Here is a 19,996-nt window from a genome sequence, read left to right on the forward strand (position 1 = left end):
GCCCCCACCCCTCGAGGCAGCTCCTGGGGAGAGTCACAGTCTCTCCACCCCTCCTTACCCCCCGGCAGCCCTGGGACGCCAACAAATTTGCTCGATTCGCACAGGGTACTCTCTCCTAGTGCTTCTCCTGATCGGGCTCCGATCGCCGGATGTTAGGAAAGATTTCGTAATTGTAAGTAATTTTCCTTCCATGTGGCAACCCCTAAACTTTTTGCTGTTGTTTTTCACCTTGTTCTTGACTTTGCCAGAGAAGTGCAGCCTTCTGCCGCACTCCTCTGGGCTTTCGCTCTTTTCTTACGGGGATACTGACATGCCCTTAAGACAGTCAGTACCGGGGAACGCTGTTTCCCGTAGTTTCTTCTATCATGTTGCGGCTTTAGTGCAACATGACACAAGAGGGCACTGTAAGCTAAGTTACAGCTCTCTTGGGTCTCTAGCCTTCTACAGGCCCTAGATACTCTTTTAGGATGGTATTTTGATCGGTGCAAGTCATTCAGGGACTGGAATGGTGGCAGCGATCGTTTTGTTTATTTTGAGCTCCTTTTGGCGTTCTGAGCACGTTTTTCGCACTGAACCCAAAATGGTGGCCTGGCTCCCAAAATGGCCAGACCACGAGGCTCCTTTGTCTTGTCCACTGACCGTCTTGCTCCCTTCACCTTCCCGAGGTCGAGCGACCCGGGGCCTTCCTTATTTGGGCATGTACTTTCCCGCGAAACGTGGTTGCTTTCGCGGGCTTCTACATGTCGTTTGTGTGCCTCCAGGGTGTGGGCTGGGATGTCGGGTCCCAATACACATCCTGGGTGCCAGAGAGTCTAGGGTGGTGTGAATGCCTGGGACCACCGTGGTCCGTGATTGGTCCACGTATGGTATGTGTGTTGATGAGCGGATCTCCCATTGGCTCCCCTCCGTTTTGGCGCGAAGGGAACCGTGGATAAGAGGGGGCTGGAAACACCACTACCATGTCGATCTCCTGAGTTCTCACGAACGAAGGAATACAGGAGCCAAGTATCCTGCAACCACGAGGCTGGACCGAGGAATCGCTGGTGACCCGCTGAAGGAATCCTCCTTTGCACTGCTGTCGTCCTGTGAAACCCTTTCCTCCTTTGATCGAACCAGAAGGCCTGTACTGGTGCTTCGACCTTTGGAATAGCAGGAACAGCTATTCCCGGCAACTTCATCATCTCCTGCCAAGTAAGCCTTCGGAAGTGTCTCTGGGCCATCCAGTTGACTGACCAGCTTACAAGGGAGTCCTGCTCTGTAACCGCCGCCAGGTTGTGTTGTATTTCGAGTCCTTGTCCCTCTCCCACGCTTCGTACGCTTGGCGTTCCCAAGTCTGAAGGGAGGAGTGTACATTTGGCTCGAATACACACGGCCGCTCCGTTGTCCTGCTGCGGCAACAAACTGTGCCGGTTTCGTCGATTGGGACGTCTTTTTGCTCTACACGACTACGAGGCGTTCCCTGCTCTTCTGAACCTGCCAGCTGCTGAAACTAACGTGGAGAAGCCTGGGTCTGCTTGCTTCGGGGACCGGTGAGTAGTATACCTAGGATCTGGTCGCCCTCCTGCAGTATCCCATTGCTTTTCCCTGCTGTGTAAAAACAGCACCCTTTTGCCGTACTCGCGCTCTGCTTCTGCTCGCTGTGGAGGCTGCGCTTGAGTTGCGGAACCTGTTCTCCTTCTGCTGTGCACTAACCTGAACTGCCTGACTTCCTCCGAAGAGCTTCCCCTTTTGCCCGTTGGCACCGGCGTGGCAGGTACTTTGAGCACAAGGCTCCACTCTTCGCAGGGCTCGGACTTCCATCTAGTTAGGTGCCTCTGAAGGCGAACTGAGTCTAAAGCGTTATCGCACTGCCTGTTTTCCTTCCCTGGCAGGTGGACTACACATTTCGTGCCTCTAATGCTTAAGACTGTCGTATTTGTATATATATTGTGTTGATATGGTATGTGTTGGTTTAATACTGTGATATTGTGATTTTCTCGCTACGGTCATTATTTTAAAGGCCTTAAAATAAATGTGTATCTATTTTTGATATAACAACTGTTTGGAGTAGTTTGTAAGCGCTCTTTCTTTGTGTGCTCATTGCAGGCTTTCAGTCACCCTCACCCCTCTTGAGACCTAGTCTTGACCGCCGCGATCGCTACCTTGATTGGTCTGGCTCGTCCAGAGGTTACCCTGTTCCAAGTAATTAGGTTGGCCTTCTGAACTTCTGCGCCACCAGGACAGAGTTCAGAAATCCGTCTTAACACCGGACGGGCTCGGTGGAGGTGGCCGGGCTCAGATGAAGAGGCCGCTGGTCGCGCAGCCACTCACCGGCTCCTCGCGTCGCTGCTGCTCCCTCTGGTTCTTTCACCGCCTCCGCGCGGGGGAGGGGGAGCGGGGGCTGAGACAACGGCGGAGCACATGGGGCGGATGCAGGCTGCGGGGGGGTGGGGGGGCGGAGAGGGGTTGGTAAAGCAGCCGATCCACTGACTGCTGTCTCCGCTGCACGTGCTGTTGCCTGCCTGGGCATCTCGCAGCTGCGATTTCCCCCTCGGCGCCGGCACCAGGCGAGGGGAGAGAGGGGAGTCAGGATCACCCAATGGCTCGTCACCGGCCGGAGCGCGTTCTTCGGACGGCTGCCGATCTTTCTCCCTCACTCTGGGCACACTCTCCGTAGACAGCACAGGAGGTGCTCCATGTCCTGTAGTTAAAGTGGCCGGCCCTTGGAGCGTGGAGTCGAGTGGGCCGGCCCTGCGCTGTTCGGCAGTCGGGCCGCTTGGGCCGATTTTCGGGCAGGGAGCGCCGATTTTCTTCCAAATTTCAGGAGAGTGTTGTTAAGGAGGCCAGCACTTCAGGGACAGGGGTTCCGGGACACAGCAATGCCAGGAACCGCAGGATCAGGCAGGATTGATGCAGGGCTACACGGGAGCTGAGACTTAAGCGGCCATCTTGGATGGCCCTCTAGCGCCCTCTCCCCTTTTAGCTTTTTGGGTTCGATACCTGCGAGGAGGTTGGTAGGAGCCTGACGATCCTTGAATCTGGAAGGGCCTGCCATAAGATCTATATCTGGCACTAGAACCTCGAAAAGAACAAAATGGACGACGCGCCTTAACTTTGTCTCTGAGGTAACTGATTGCCCTTGCCGTTTCAGTGTCTGACTTGATGCCTTTCAGGTGGTCATCAATCTTCGCTCTGGGCCGTCAAAAGACGTGTCCAGAATCAGTCCTTGGACCTCTGGTCTAAAGTTGGTGGCCTTCATCCTGGCTTGGTGTTGCAAGACCGTGCCACAATACATTTGCCTAAAGCCACAATGGACAACATCTTCAGCAGCATCGATCATATGGTTCGAAGCGCTCTCGCCGTCCGTGACTATGGATTTCGCTTCCTCTTGAAACTCGACTGTGAGGTGTTTGACCAGTCTCGACATTCAGTCTAATCTGGCCATCATAGCCATTGCCATTGCTTTGCAGCCCCCTCTGCCAATTATGCTGCCGCTGACACTTTCCGGGCCATAGCCTCGAGTTTGAATCCCTCCTTCCCTCCTCGTCAGGTGGGGCTGCGAGCGGAGATGCTGGATTCTGCAATCTTTGTTGTTGGCAGAAAGGAGCCAAAATTGAGACCTTGTACTTTTGCTCAGAGCAACCAACGCAGGTGTGGGAAGCGGAGTGGCCAGTATGTTCTCCTACGCAACCCAAACTGTGTCCAGAATCGGTATCGTGGTCACTGATCAGTGTCTTTTGTCTCTATGTCCGTAAAGAACCAAGGTCTTCTCAGTAGCCAGAGCCTCCACAGTTGTTTCAATGGTCATCCTAAAGGCAACATTTGGATTCACATAAAGGGAGGTCCCAATATCCAGTGAGCTGTCCAGTCCGCTGGGGGCCTTAAGTTCAGCTGTTGGCTCATTGAAATCTGGTCCCACTCTTTGTCTTACACCTGCAACATTATTTCAAAATAGCACTTAAAGGATGCCAGGGTGTTAAACTATTTCCTTCAGGGGCAGGAGGAAATCCCCTTGCATCTTCCAAAAGGTCTTCAACATTGAAAGACAAGATAATGGTGCTGGTAACTTCTCACCCATCTTGAGCTCCAAAAGGATTTTTGTTTCAAAGGGGTGCCCAAGCTCTCTAACATTTGTGTGTCTATTTTCGAGGAACCTCTGCTGACCTTAATCGGTGTGGTGTTGATTCATTACTCCTCTGAAGACGACACAGTGGGGCATGCTACCTTTTTACCAGGAGAGTGAGTATTCTTCCTCACCCTCGTTTCTAAGTGAGTGGTGGTGCTTCCTTTGGACAGAAGAGGAGAAAGATCGGCGTGATCTGCTCCTGTAGTGGGACCCATTTTAATGTCTGTGCTTTTTTGGGCTTCCTGCCAGATGGCAAATCTTTTCAGGCGTGGGTTGATCCATCATCTTCTCTATTCCGAATAGCCACATATCAAAATGGTGTCCCATAACTTGGATGAGGGTCGACATAGGACTACCTTACTGCGCATTTACAAAAGGCAGTGGGATTCACTGTCTGGCAGGTACTGCAGTCTGCAGGTCGATCCCCAAACATCAGACACAGATATCATGGAAGTCTGCAATGGACAGTTTGGATGTATGCTCCTGGCAGCATTTGCCTGCAGTATTTTAAACCCAGGATTCTAGAACAGCCTGGCATATTGACGCAGATAATATTCTTGTCTGAAGTAGAGTTCTGGTGCAGAAAAAAGGAACTGGATTAGGAGGAGTGGAGTCCTCCACTATGCTGGACACCGCCATTTCCTAGGCCAAGCCGTTAGGCAGAATCCTATGCAGTGCCCTTAGGGACCACTACACAAAATTAAAACTACAGGTGGCAATACAAGTTTACCTTTGGTTCAAGCCTGTACTACTATGTCATAGTGGCAGCAGTGGCGGAGCAGCCAGGCGTATCTCAAGAGTATATTAGCAGTAACAGAGATTACACAAATGGACCACAATTACTGTGACTCAAGCAAACACTGACTCAAGGTTTCAGGTAAAAAATATAAGTACATTTATTTTTAAACTATCAGTTATAAACACAACACTCCTACTAAACTTAAATAAAAACCACACGTTAAATATACTACAACTAACCAATTCACTTTGTACAGTAAGTCTCAAGGTAAGTACCCTGTGTTTGAATGAACCGGTGTTACGAACAAAACATGTTGCGATCACTTTTTGACAGTGGTCTACTAACTAAACACGTATCGGTGACATGAAATGCTACCGGGGCAAAAACACACTTATAACTGAGATACCCAGAGGGAGTTGGGGGCAAAAATCACAGGCAATATTTTGGTTAGGCAGGCAGGATCGAGAAACACTCAGACAGGAGTTCAAAAGTCAAAGGGCCGGAGCCAGAGTCGAAAGACGCCGGGGCCAGTTGCCGAAGAGCACACAGTCAGACAGTTCACAATTCAACGTAGCCAAAAAGTACTTCGATATTGTCAATGTACGGCAGCAAAAGTTATAAGGAGGAGGGAAGGCAAGGGCAAGTCTTGAAGATAAAAAAAAGGGATTCACCCAGTTTTCTCAAGTAGAACACAATACCTTATTTCAATGGTGCAGCTGGTGCCCTGGCAGTTGTTCCTGTTGGTTTCCCGCAGACCCACGATTCCACAGGGATGAAGCTGGCAGCAGCGACAACGAATAAAAAGGTGCGCTCCTTAAAAACAGGAGAGGCTCTTCAGGTGGCTATCCGGACCACTGCAGCAGTGGGGAGCGATTTCGACCACAAAGGCGACCTCTGGCTGAAGATGATGAGCGGGTTATCCCCACCAGGCTCAAGGGAAGAAGACTCCGTTCTGGATCTTCTCTTAGTCGTTGAAGGGTAGATAGCTCAGGTCTGCAGCAGGTCTTCACCGGGACGGGGTAGTTGCAGCAGCCGTCGTTCTCTCTGCTTCTCTTCGGTTCCTTGTAGTTCCAGTGGCGACTCTCTGACGTCTAGCCCAAGAGACCTGCCTTTTATGCGCAAAACCCCCATTTACACAGCCTGGCTGTCAATCACGCAGCAGGGGGTTGTCCAGCCTGGACAACCACCTCAGCCAATCATGGCAAAGTGCGACTTGGGTTTCCTAGGATACCATGTGCAGGAGGGGACTACATCCCTCCCTCACATTCAGCCCACCTAGACACCCAGGCGCCTTGAGGAGGGCTTCTCTGCAGAAGGCCGCCAAAAGACAGTGAACAAAGAAGGCGAACTTAGTTTGCCGCGCAAACTAAGACAAACGAAGGACTAACAAAAAGAAATGGCGAATAAACCCAACCGGAGCCAAAAGAAAGACGATTTGGTCAAGCGGGTTTATGTTCGAGGCTAATATAATAGCCAAGAACAGTACCACGTTTATCTAATATAATCGTGGTAGAAAAGTTGGGGTAGATAACACTGCCACCAGCCAAGTCTAAATGTTAAAAGAGCGAAACAATGCTCTAGGAGGTATAGATAAAAAGGGATACAAGTTAACCCTTTCCAGTACTCCATGGAAGATGGGGTGTACTGGATCTGTTGTAGATTGACTAGGTAAAGTTAATGTTAACTTCACCCTTTTCTGGGGGACGGTAGTCGCCTCAGAAATGGAGTCGAGGGAAGTCCAAAAGACAACCCTGTGTTACTGCACTGAATGTGCTGTGTAACACAAAAAAGAAGGGGGGTCCTGGAGTGGTGAGCTCCAGAGCCCAAGATCACCCAAATAGTAGAAACACACATGGCAAAACACATGCAAGAGTGGACAAAAGGTGTACACTCTTACCAGGTGTAAAGAAATAACTCCAGAAATCCAGCAAAGCTGCTGGGGGACTCACTAGGTGAGGGAAGTTAGCCCTAGAAGGAGAATTCTCCCTAACACAAGCGAAGGATCCTCGAAGTGAGTTCACGTTGAGGCACACTCCCCCCCCCCCCCCCCCTCCTTCACCCGTAGCTGGTAAGAAATGTTCCAGGGTCAGCTGATGCTGCCTTTGAAGTATCTAAGACGAGGAACCTGTGGGAAGATACAATCTATTAGAAAATAACATTGACAAGTGACCAACTAAAAAAAGGAGAGAGAAAAGCATTCAGATGGGGGTGCTAGAAAGTCAGGTGGCCTACCGCCTTAGGGAAGGGATCTGCAAACTGCAGCTCTCCATTTGCTTTGTGCAATGACTCCCATGATGCTTTCACGTTGACTATGCTGGCTACGGTTGATGGGGATTGTAAAAACATCTGCAGAGCCCAAGGTGGCAGACCACTGCCTTAAGGGCAATAAGGAGGATGCATTATCAAAGAACTACTTTAATGACTAGCTATGTCAGTTGGTGAGAAGCTTATTAATGGAGCAGCTATGCACAAAGAGACAACAAGCAGAGCCCAATTTAAGACTTTACATGAGGATTGGTAAGAAAACGCAGAATGACAGAAATTAAAGGGTAATGCACTGTCACAAACCGCACTGTCACATGTGGTGACCATGGAGCACCCATAGAAGAGTTGGAAGAAAAAAAGATAAAGTAAATTGAGTATTCATGGCTGACCTATAGGGCCTAATGCCCACAGTCCAATTCCTGTACCAGGCTTCAATATTCCAGGCACCTGTCCAAGACAGTTTTTATCCATGAACACATAAGAGTGATTTTACGATGTTCGAGTACAATTCTTTCATAATGCCCTCGTCTTGGTCCCGACTCCATCTTAGACTGGTTTTTTCTTTGGTCTCGTCTCTGCCATGATCTTTGTTGTGGACTGTAGGAAGAACACAACCTCAACTGTACTGTGGAAAGTCCTGTATTTGACCGTACCTGCCTCCGGAATTGCTAGGTTGCTGCTGGGTGGTGGTCCCCACCCCCCCTCCACAAGGTCCTTTTGAGCAGGGTTTTCTCCCCCAATTACTGGGTAAGGAAAGTTTTCAGACACTTGTTTGGCCATGCATATTTCACTGTAGTCTAGGTTGCAGTCCCCCCCGCTGTTTTTCCTCAAAATGCTCTAGCAAGGGTGGACTCCCTCCCAGCCTTCAGCCATAGGTTCTTAACAGGCCTCCTGATTTAGCCTGACACTTTAACAAGGCTTTTCCAAATCACTAGCAATACAGGTCCAACTACCTCTGACTAAGTATTCCTATTAATTGGATTTGATTGGCCGACTTATGATATGGCATTTATAACGTGCCTATACACAAGTGTTTCAAGGCGCGACGAGGCAAGGGAGGGGGAACAGAGGGAAGACAGACAACGGTCCTACTAGGTCAAGTGCCATTCAGATCACGCAAGTGCATGGGGAGGGGCAGTCCAGTACATGGGATAATAGAATAAATAAAGTAAAAGTATGACCAGCTGGTGGCAAGTGCAGGGTTAAGTGCACACATCAGGTGTCAGGTTCTGGTAGTGGGACTGTAGGGATACAGAGAACAATCCCCAAGTGCGTGGATTGCCAGGAAGGCAGTGCAGGTGTGCGACTGGTAGGGGAAGGGGGGACCGGGGCCCGAGATCAGAGGGTGGCCAGGTAACCAGTGCAGTTTCAGTTTCAGCCAGGGAGTCAACAGGAGAGAGGAGTAGAAAGAGCAGAAGCAAAGATAAATGTTTTGAGGTGCTTCCGGAACCAGGGATGATTCTCCTCAAGTTTCAGGGAGGGAGGGAGGCTATTCCAGAGGAAGGCCCCAGCCGAAGAAAGATCTACCACCAACTTGTTGCTTGGAGAAGTTACTGACCCTGAGTTGGAGGTGGATGAGCAAAGAGCTCTAGAAGGAAGATATTTAGGAAGAGAGATTTGAAAGTAGTGATGACCCCGGCCCCAGAAGGCCTTGTGAACAATGCAGAGGGTTTTGAACTTTATCCTCGCAACTACTGGGAGCCAGTGCAGAGATTTCAGTCCTGGAGAGATACGATCCCTGGGCAAAAAGCCAAGGACAAGTCTCGACGTCCTGTTCTGGATGAGTTGCAGAGGGCGGAGAGTAGAGGCAGTCAGATTTCGAAAGAGGCTGTTGCAATAGTCCAGCCTAGAGAGAACCAGAGCTCTGGAGACACTGAGCTTCTGGGGGAAGGAAGAATACCTCTGAGGAGGTGCAGCTGGTAGTGCGACTTCGTAGAGACGTTGGAGATGTGAGGAGAGGAGGAGAGGGTGGAGTCGAAGATGACCCTGAGGTTTTTAACCTCACAGGTGGGAGCAGGAAGGGGGCTAAGAGAGGCCGGCCAGAGAGTGACAGGAAAGCAGGGAGTGGGTGTGCATAGATTCTGCTCCTTTCCCTTCCCCTTTGATTCTCCACTACTGCTTGGCCAACACAGGGTGTATTCTTCTGAATCTCCTCTCCCTCTCTATGCATCATAACATCTCTAGCTGGAACGCTATTTTAAGATCCACAAAGTCAGGAGGCATATGCCTCTTTCTATAAAGCTTTCCAATGTATAGGGCCATTTCCCAATAAGCTTTCTCAGCAATTGGCCTTTCCCTAATGGCTCCACCACTTCCCCAATTATATGGCTGACGAACTTCCAGGTCTGTAGGCATTGTGCTTTTTAATATAAAACTAATCTGCCTCTGCCCCAGCCCTGGGTTACAAAAACCTGTCTTATAATGGTGGGATCAGACGCCACCATCCTTGTAGCCTTCTGAAGCAGCTCTCGGACTCCCAAGTAAGTAGTTCATGAGCATTCAGAATCTGTGTGTTGAAAGTGAGCGCTCTCATCATGTCTCTGCTGCTGAAGGATTTCTTTGTAGCTCACGTCCACACTACATGTGGCGACTCTCAACGAATTGTTGCTGCTCCATGAGTCCTGTCCCCGGCATACAACGGATGTATGATTTCAATCGTCTAATTTGTTTTTTTCATTATGGGGGTAGACCGCCCGCTCCCTCCCACTTTCCCCTACCTTATCCTATCCCTTTACCCCACCCCCCATCTATGTTTTAAAATGTACCCACTTAGCCAACTAAATTCGAAGAAATTGTTTTTCGAAGATTTCACATTAGGTGAACACGGATTCGGTGAAATGCACTGATACGGCATACATCCATGATTGGCTTCAGAAATGCGCACATACCTTACTTTAGGACTGTAAAACATGGTGTCTTGGCCCAATTCCTTGAGGGTTTTCAGTGTGTAGGGGTTTGATTCAAAGTCAAAAGGGATTCAACCTATTCTGCGCTCCAATGAAGCACATTGCCCCTTTAATGATGCATTGGAGTTGAACCTGAACGGAAGGACTGTGAAAGCTCTGGAGGATCACCCTTACACCACCTCTAGTTGCGTATTACATGCAGGGACCCCCTTCAGCCTCAAGGTTTGCCAAGCCCTCCTTCATAGGTGGCAGCACCTACTTACAAAGTTATGCTTGATCAAAGTTGTTAAATATTGTTTCTACTGCTGTACATTCATTTTAAAGTGCTGGAGGATCGGGTCCTTAAATATTAGTGTATTCAAAGTGTGTGCATCTATATAAGCCACTATACTGAAGAAGTATCCTCATCTAAATGATAAGTGTCATACATTTACTTTAATACATTGATTACCTTTCCTTTTAATATGTATATATAAACAGTTTTTGGCTAACAGCATAATTCCCCTCAGGAAAGTAGGAGTTACTAGGTGCTAACCTGTAAGTAAGCATTAGAGGGGTACACCACAACCTCCATTCTTGAGACATTTGCAATGTATATGTTAAAAGTACAATTAAGGCACATTTAGCCTTTGGTTCTAATAAACAGATTGTAAAAAGAATGGCTACCTCAAGTTATGCCAAATTATATAAAGGAGGGTAGGTGCCTCGTATACGCACTAAAGACATTATAATTCAGACTCAAAACATCAAATACATCTTCAGAGACAGGAGAAGATATACCTTTTTTTAAATTAAGGACGATAGCTCTGTGTAGGGAAATATTTAAGTGTGATGTGATTTTATACCTGTATACAATCATTACATCATGATCCTAAATATCAAAGGGGTAATCTTTAAGAAAAATAACTGGAATAGCCCTTGCGGCCTGATCTCCACCAATCATAGGCTAGATAACACTCAGAAGTGCTACACAGCATTGAGAGAGCCTTCCTTCTTAACACCAAGGATCTTGCAGGGGTAATTATACTCCTCATTCAGTGCACTACAGCCACCAGAGCATGAGCCAAGTAGTGTTCAACCTAACACCATAGTGACAATAGGAATGAGAAACACTTGAAAGTGCTGTAATTCAGAGAAGCAAACAGGCCTAGAGACATCTTTAAATGTGTTGCCAATGCAACCTGATAGACAAACAAGTTGTGTGTCACAATAAATCCCAACACTTATAATGCTATAACACAGATTAAAATAACATTTCTGAACACTGCTGAACATACAGCACAAGGTCAGCACTCATGAGAAAGTGTTGTTACTAATGTTACTCAACCCATCTGTGTGCCACTTCTGAAAAAACACCTGAGCAAGCAGACTTCAGATCGGTCAGCCCCAAGCAGCAAAGGCAGCAACCACCCGATAATATACTTGTTACTCTTTGCACAAAGCCACATGAGGATTTAACCTGGACCAAGTTACTGAATATTCAACAAGCACCCGATACCATGCTTGTGAATAATTACAGAACGTGACAAAGGTTTAACCTGGACCAAGTAGTTAAATATTCAACCATAAGGATCCCTAAATTGCTACAGCACTGCGAGTTACTAGGACATCAATGTAGATGGCCATGCATCAAAATCTTGACACAAAAACAAGTGTAAGACACAAGAGAGGGGGTCACTCCAACATTAACCACCCATACACCAAACTTTAGTCTAAACTCCAAACAGTCCTCTGCACAGTCAAGTCTGTGTCACTCCCTGACAGTGGGGACACAAAGCTCTAAAGAGACTGCAAACCCAGGCTATTCCTGAGGCATGCTCCCTTAGAAAGGTTCCGATAGACAGTAAGCCACACAAATGCGCAGATTTTAAAAACATCTGTATTTGCTTGTGGTCGGGCTACCCCGTGCCTAGGAAGAAGGAAGCTGAGGATGGCAGGGAAAAAACGAACCAATGGAACAATTAGTGGGCGCTCCATACCAAAACACATGCTTCTCTCAACAACCCCATAGAACTCTCTGGAGAAAATGGTCAGCTCCCTCAGCGGTCATTCTGACAAAGTGTATTACCACTAGAATTACATAATGCGGTCCGAACTAGCACTGACCGTTACATGGAAAGATGCCTTACTGCAGTTCCAACCTCTAAGGGTTACTGAAGTAATGTCACTGCATGACAGCCTGCAGCCTGTGCCTAATAGGAAATAGACAGAAAACATACCATACAACCGACTCCAATTTGTGGCTAAAGAAATATTTTCGGTATATTCCACTTTTGTATCTGTGTGTCTGTGCCAAGTTCACTGCTGTTTATCCTTCATGGTACAGGCTCTCTCGGTACCCACCAGCTGCTCCACTTCTAACGTTTACACATCTTGTCTTTTCCTCCTATATGTTGAATAAAGCCTCAGACTGTAAGAAAATGTACTTCAAGCACAATTACCTGTTTGGGGATCTCCCCTGTGTCTATCCCTTTCTTCAAGAGCTGACAGCATGGATCAAAGAGTTCCCACCTGGTCATATTGTGAGCACTGAAGAAAAAGAGAGAAATCAGTGTATCGGTATTCAGCTTTCAACTGTAGACTTACTGAACATGTGCATTAAATGTAAAATAAAAAAAACGGACAAAATAGCTGAGGCACTCAAAAATAGACTGCTCCTCGTCAAACTGCAGCACTACGCACTGCAAAATCTTAACACTAGGGTGGGATCAGTGTCCCAACAGAAATGAAGAATTAGCTGAAAAAGGAAAAGTGTGCAGGGGTATGTTGCATGGCGGAGTAGCGAAAACAAACTTAGGTATTGCAAGGGTAAAATACAGATCAGTAAATAAATGGAAACAAACATGCACTGGGACACATGGCGTTAACGAAAATAACACTTAAAAATTAAATCTTTTTTATAATGCACTTCATGCGGATTCCAGCCTCTAAATGCGGGACCGGGTATCAGACCTGTACTCCCCAGAGTGGTCCTGTTTCCAAGATGAGCGCGTTGCCCCTTAGCTGTCCCCTGGCCACAAAGCCATGCAAACTGTGAATTTGAATTTAGACAGTTAATTGAACAGTCAAGGACTACAGCAGAGGTGGCTTCCACAGGAGAGGATAAGAAATGTTAACCACTTAATGGCTGACAAAACATGTTTTAGCTGAGGGCACCGAAGTACATGCAGCCAATGCCTTTGGGTATCACATACGTAGAAGGATTGGGAACAAAGCTACATTTTACACGCAATTATCACAAATGCCTCTGCAACACAGTTTGAATCAAAAGCTTCTCGGGGCAGTGGCTAAGAATGGTTTCAGGGGGAACATCAGGCTGCTTGAAGATACTTAAATAAGGACGACAAATGACAGAGGTTTGAACCCACAAAGATCCTATCCCCAATGACCTGCCCAGGTCAGGCAATAGTCTCCATACTGGTCTAGATCACCCTGGACACTCACTTGTGGAAGACTGAGATCCTCTTCATTGTGGCAGCCATGTTGTAAATTTCATCTTCATCCAGTTCACTAGTCTGCAGGACCAACAGACAAGTACAACAAATAGAAAAGGAAAGAGAATGTTAAACGTGTCCACTAACGCTGCAACACACCTTATAGAATCCGGGGGATACATTGTGAAGACCCTGATACTACCACCATAGAATGTAGCTTCCATATGTCAGCCATATGTGAAGAGTGAGAGCTGCAGTGTCAACCGAATCTCTGTAAGGAAGGCATAGTATCGACAGTAAAACAGACAAGTGACCACAGCTCAATGGTGTTTATTGAACCTCAATTGGGTTTGAAAAACGCCTACCTAATCCTAAATCTAACGATGGGAGCATGCTACGAACATCTAATAATAGCGCAGTATTAGTGGTGTCTTGTCAAAATAAAAGGGCCTATACTAATAAACCTATTGCCAATCCATGCCTCTCAATACAAATAGTGTGGGAAACAATGTTTTGCAAAAGTAAAGTGTTTAAGAAATATGTCGGGATATCCAAGCCGTTGTCTTCCCTTCCCCACATTTTCAGCACGGGATAAGGGGGCACACTCAACCTTAGCACAGACCCTGACTTCTCTAGCACAAGGGTGCAGATCAAGTCTCCAACATCATGGCATTCTGTACCAAAGTCTCTTTACTGTTCAAAGTCTCTTCTTTCAGAGGGCCTAATGAACCAAACAAATAATAAAGTTATTCTATGCACACTTCTCTCAGGTGATTTACTGTTCACCTCTGACCCCCCTCCACCAGGCTCAGATCCACTTTAACATAATGTTCATATTTCCACATATACACAATTTTCGTAGGATTTCCACATCCAATTTCTCAGGTGATTCACGGTTCACCCTGGATCTCCCTCTGCCAGGCTCAGATCTGTTATAACACTCAATCTTCAATCAGTCTCCCTCTGCTGGGCTTGGAACGATTTAGCTATGGTAACACAAAGCTTTCAATTGATCTCCCTCAGTCGTGCTGAGACCAACTTTACCTACTTTGCCATCAACTTTCTTTACTGTATCAACATCGAAGACTTTCAATCGTGCACAGGATTTGGCTTGACCAGTTGCAGGACCACTTCGATTCACAATCCTTTGACACACTCACTTTTGTCAACTCTTAGCTGGACCCCTTACAGAGACCTTCGATTGAGCATGCATGCGGTACTGGACCACTCTGTCAAAGGTATTGTATATCTTGGCATCAAAGTTCAATCACTCATCTGCTGTTCAAATTTATTTGCGTTGGTTATCACACACGTTGCATACAATGTTCGTTCCAGCACTCGCCATACAATGTTGCCACTTGCAACCTTGGCTTCAACACAGGCCGGTCTTGTATCAGTCTCCCCAACACAGCCGGTGGGATGTGTAGATTTCACGGATGCTGCTTTGTTGTTGGAGCCTCGGACGGTACCACAGCAGCTGGAGATTCACTCGGCCTTGATTATCGATGCGGGAGGGCCTCGGGTACCTCCGGCACACCATGCAGGATTCGTCAGCCTGGTTTCATGGTCTTACGCTTTCTATTCTCATGGCTTCATTAAAGTAACGGTTTCTTGTCGAAAAGGACATGTCCTCCTTGTGATCCCCTTCGGTTTTGCGGTTCCTTGTGGTAAACTGCCAGAACTTCAACGGAGCCGAGTGCAGAGGCTCGAACTGAGGTCCCATGAGCTTGGTCAGCACCACGTTGAGCTCCCACGCCGGGGCCGGAGCCTTCACTGGCGGGAACGATCTGAACAGTCCCTTCATGAATTCTTTCACCAGACGATGAGACCACAAAGTCGTCCGTCCCGTGGTTCTGGTGTATCGGGAGATCGCAGCAAGATGAATCTTGATGGACGCGTGCGCCAGTCCAGCCTTGGCCAGCAACAGTAGGTACGGCAGTACTTTGGGAGCCGTAATCCGTAGAGGGTTAATCTTCTGTGCGTGGCACCAGACAGAGAACCTCTTCCATTTGTGTCCATAGCATTTAAGAGTTGAGGACGCCCTGGCCTTTGCAAGAACCTCTCTGCAGTCGGCCGGTATGTCGTAGCCTCCAAACTCTAACGCTGCAGGAGCGAGGCCTGCAAGTTCAGCGACTTCGGGTCGTGATGGAGGATGGCTCCTCCTTCCCTGGAGAGAAGATCCGCGTCCACTGGCAGCTTGATTGACGGGGACGCTGACAAGTCCAGAAGGTCCGGGAACCATATCTGCCTCGGCCACGCAGGTGTGACGAGGATCATCCTGCACCGTGACCTCTTGAGCTGGTTGATGAGCCGGATCAGCAACGGCAATGGAGGGAACGCGTATAGAAACAGGCCTTCCCAGGGGAACGAGAAAGCATCGCCCATGCTCCTCGGCTGGGGAAACCTGCTGGCAAACCTCCGGCACTTGGAGTTCGTCGCCGTCGCGAACAGATCGATCTGGGGTGTGCCCCACCGTCGGAAGAGCCGGTCCACTAGATCCTGTCGTAGTTCCCACTCGTGGCACGAGCGCAGCTCTCTGCTGAGCGAGTCGGCGATGGTGTTTTTTATTCCTGCCAGATGAAACGGCACCAGAAACATCCCTTGGGCGACGGCCCAATGCCACAGATCCTGCGCCTCCTTGGACAGGGCTGGGGATCTGGTACCGCCCTGCTTCCTGATGTAGAACATGGTGGTGGTGTCGGTGAAGATCCTCACCACCTTGCCCTTGAGGGACGGAAGAAAGGACCTGAGGGCCCAAAACACTGCACGGAGCTCCAGGACGTTGATATGGAGGGACTTCTCTGTCGGAAGCCAAAGGCCTCTCGCGTGCAGATTTTCGGTGTGCGCTCCCCACCCTTCCAGGGAGGCATCCGTGGTCACTGTCTTCTGGTGGCCGGGGGTCTGGAAGTCCATGCCCACCGTCAGATGCGCGCGGGTGCCCCACCACCGGATCGCTCGTCGGAAACTCTCGTCGAGTGTGATCCTCTCCTCGAAGCTGTCCGTCGTCTGGATCCAGCGCGTGTCCAGGAACTCCTGCAACGGGCGCATCCGGAGCCTGCACAGGCGGATGAGATAAATGCAAGAAGACATCATTCCGAGGAGGGACTTGATGGACCTCACCCTGGCCGCGTCCGCAACCAGCATCCGCTGCACCTTGCCCAAGATGGCCCTCGTCCTTTCATCCGACGGAGAGGCCAGAAGCGACACTGTGTCGAGCTTTGCTCCCAGAAACAGTGCGTCTTGCGCGGGCACAGGTGGGACTTAGCGTAGTTTATGGAGAATCCCAGGTCCGTGAGTAGTTGGACGGTCCTTGCCGTGTGCTCCATGGCGAGCTCCTTAGTCTTCGCTCGGATGAGCCAGTCGTCCAGGTAGGGGTAGACCTGGATCCCCTCTAGGCGCAACCGCGCCGCCACCGGTGCGAGGCACTTGGAGAACACCCTGGTTGCTGACCTCAATCCGAAGGGAAGGGCTCTGAAGTGGTAGTGACGCCCTTGGACCATGAATCTGAGAAACTTTCGGTGTCCCTTTAGGATGGGGATATGGAAGTAGGCATCCTCCAAATCCAACGACGACAGGAAATCGCCCTCCTCCAGTTGACCCAGGACGTGTTGGAGGGTGACCATCCTGAACTTCTGTGCCTTGATGAATTTGTTCAGTCGTCGTAGGTCCAGGATGGGACGCCATCCTCCCGTCTTCTTCTTCACGAGGAAGCATCTTGAGTAAACTCCGGAGCCCCAAAGCCTCTTTGGGACAAGCTCGATGGCGCCCTTCCTGAGCATCGCCCTTTCCTCCAAGAGAAGTTGAGGGACGTGATGTTCCTTCCTGGCCACAGGGGGAACGCGCGGACACCTCTTTAGAAACTCGAGCGCGTGACCCTGAGCCAGGGCGTCCAGCACCCAACTGTCGGTGGAGATGGACTCCCGCACGCTGACGAAGCTCGCCAGCCGGCCTCCCACCGGGGTGCTTCGGTGGGGGCCCGACCCCACGGCCGGTTCAGTCCTGCTTCGACAAGGCTTTGCCGCCTTGTCCTCCTTGGCGACGACGGCGGGGTCCGCCCGACTTGCCTCGTCCCCTGTAGGCTTCCTGTGACGACCAACGGGCCGCTTGACGATAGGTGGAAAATCCGCCGCTGGAACCTTTGGAGGCACCCTGTTTGCCTCCGCCGCTCCGAAAGGGCGGCCGTCGTTGCTGGAGAACATCAAGAGCCCGGGCCGTCTCCGTGTCCGCCTTGATGGCTTGTAGGGAATCGTCCACTGTTTTCCCAAACAGGTTGCTCCTGTCGAACGGCATGTCCAAGACTCTGGTCTGCACGCGAAATCCAGTGTCCGCGATGTCCGACGCTATCGTAATGGCGTGGTCCGATGCCACTTCTCCTTCCTGCAAGATCTCTAGGGCCTCCGCCCTCTTGTCGTCTGGTAGGAAGTCCAGCAGTGTGGTGAGTTTGTACCACAACTCCCTGTCGTAGCGGGCTACGATAGCCAAGGCGTTGGCAGCCTTAATCGTCGTCGCTGCCGATGAGATGACTCTGCGTCCCATCGTGTCCAATTTCTTTCCCTCGCCGTCCGGCCGGGAGGTTGACGTAGCGGCCACCCCCTCCCCGCTTTCATCCTGGCCGCCGCGGAGACGACCGAGTCCGGGGTCGGCTGTGCCCGAAGGCACAAGAGGGCCGCGTCCGGGACCCGGTACTTCTTCTCGTACCGATCCCTTCTAGCCGGCGTTGTGGATGGGTTCTTGAGGAGGGCGAGACCCTCATCCAAGATATCGTCCAGTACAGGTACAGCGAGGACCGTCTTCCTCTTGGTCTCGCGCTGTTGATAAAGGAAACCTTCCTTCTTCTCTTCCGGGCAGAGCTGGAAAAGCTCGGATGCCCTGGCGATCATGGCGTGAAACGATCCAATCTCGTCGGGCGGGGAAGCCTGGGTGGGAGGTGACGACGGGAGATCCTCGTCGTAAACCTCGTCGTCAGTACCTGTCGCGGCCGTGTCAGTCCCCGTATCATCCCAACGTGTGGTGGACGAGGAGGAGGGCTGAGCAGGGCGCGAAGGTTGAAAAGGAGGTGGAGGATGAATCCTTCTTCTCTTAAGAGGTGGGCTCCCAGAAGGGCCTGGCTCCGGGTCCCCCGTCGGGAGCGGTTCCTCCGTTGGTGGTAACGGCAGTCTCATCCTTATCTCCGAGCATAAGGACTGTATAGCCAACAAAATGGCCGCCGAGTTGTCTTGCGGCACTGGTTGAGGGGGTTCCGACGGGCGATCAGGAGCCCCGTCGGCACCCTCGACGTTCTCGTCGTCTCCCACGTCAGGATCCCTCCCGACAGGATGGTCTTCTTCCACGCCAGAGCCGTGGCCTAAGACTTCGATCAGCTCCTCCACAGAGGTTGAGGCCGAATCCACGACGACCTCCTGCCCCCCCTTTTTCTTCTCCGTCGGAGGTTTCACGGGGGTCCTGTCGATGGGCATGAAAGAGGACTCCCTCCGCGGTGGCAGGGAGATTCTGGGCCCCGAGGTCGACACCACTGGTGTAGCCTCCACAGGCTGAGCCAGGGCCGCTGCGACTGTCTCGATAGAGGCCTTGGCCGGATGGATCAAGGCTTTCACCACCTTAGGTGCGCTCACCGCCTTCTCCTTGGGGGGAGGGTCACCACCTCGCTCCCCCTACGATGGGGCCTTCGAGCACGACCGGGGTCTCTCCAGGAGCTTCGCCGGGTGCTCGGCCTTCCTCTTACCCGAGCCAGAGCGTTGGCTCGTGGTTGATGGCGCCGGGGAGGATGCGCCCTGCCTGGCGCCCATAGAGCCCGACCGTTCGGCGCTCCCGGTGCCAGCGGACTCGCGGTGCTTGGCCTTCTGTTGGACCCCCGTCGCCGGGGCGCCCTCAAAGGTCTTAGAAGACCGCTCGGACTTCTTCTTCTCGCCTGACGGGCTCTTACCTTCCAGCCAGTTGGCGAGACGCTAATGGCGGTCCTTCATGGTCCGCTCCGACATATTGCCGCAAAACGCACAGTCCTTCTCCACGTGCGTCTTGTCTTCATGCAGGCAGTAAAGGCAAAGGGAGTGTTCGTCCTCCTTAAAGACATTCTGAACCTGGCATCCAGGGCAGACCCTGAACAGCTTTCCGGGCGTCAAGCTTCCCTTCTCCTGGGCCATGCTCGAGAAGGGCCTGAGAAACTTCTGGAGTCTTCCAAAAGCGTGGCTCGACGAATTCTTCACCTTTGAGGGGCGTAGAAGAATCCGACACGGGTCCCCGTTGATCGGATAAAGAAACGGTGGAGCTTGAGGCTCTTTTGACCGAAAAAGAGAGTTTTCCTAAGAAAAAGCGCGAAAAAAGCACTAACGCTCGAGAGCAATAGCATGAGGATCCCAACACTTGAACGTGCGGTAAAAATCTGAAGATGGCTGCCAGAGGCGGGGCTTAGGGAGAGGGCAGTCATTGGCTGTGGTCAGTATGACGCAGAGATCAGTGATTGGTTACTACTACGAAAGAGATCAGAAACGAAACTGATACTGATTTTTCTTTACCGAGGATTCCCAGCCTGACGACGGGGAATATTCAT

At 50.3% G+C, this 19,996-nt stretch overlaps 1 protein-coding gene across 1 annotated transcript in view; it reads right to left on the reverse strand.

The window, feature by feature from the left end:
* The window catches only part of STAG3 (STAG3 cohesin complex component), a 2,261,782-nt gene that overhangs the window by 1,036,169 nt on the left and 1,205,617 nt on the right, over positions 1-19,996 (reverse strand). Inside the window, exons 20-21 of the mRNA XM_069646424.1 lie at positions 13,460-13,530; positions 12,457-12,544 (exon numbers count right to left, since the gene is read on the reverse strand). Coding sequence (XP_069502525.1) covers positions 12,457-12,544; positions 13,460-13,530 — 159 coding nt within the window. The remainder of the gene's footprint in view (positions 1-12,456; positions 12,545-13,459; positions 13,531-19,996) is intronic.

This window comes from Ambystoma mexicanum, chromosome 1p, assembly GCF_040938575.1.
Source record: "Ambystoma mexicanum isolate Mex_15411 chromosome 1p, UKY_AmexF1_1, whole genome shotgun sequence".
Taxonomy (NCBI): Eukaryota; Metazoa; Chordata; class Amphibia; order Caudata; family Ambystomatidae; genus Ambystoma; species Ambystoma mexicanum.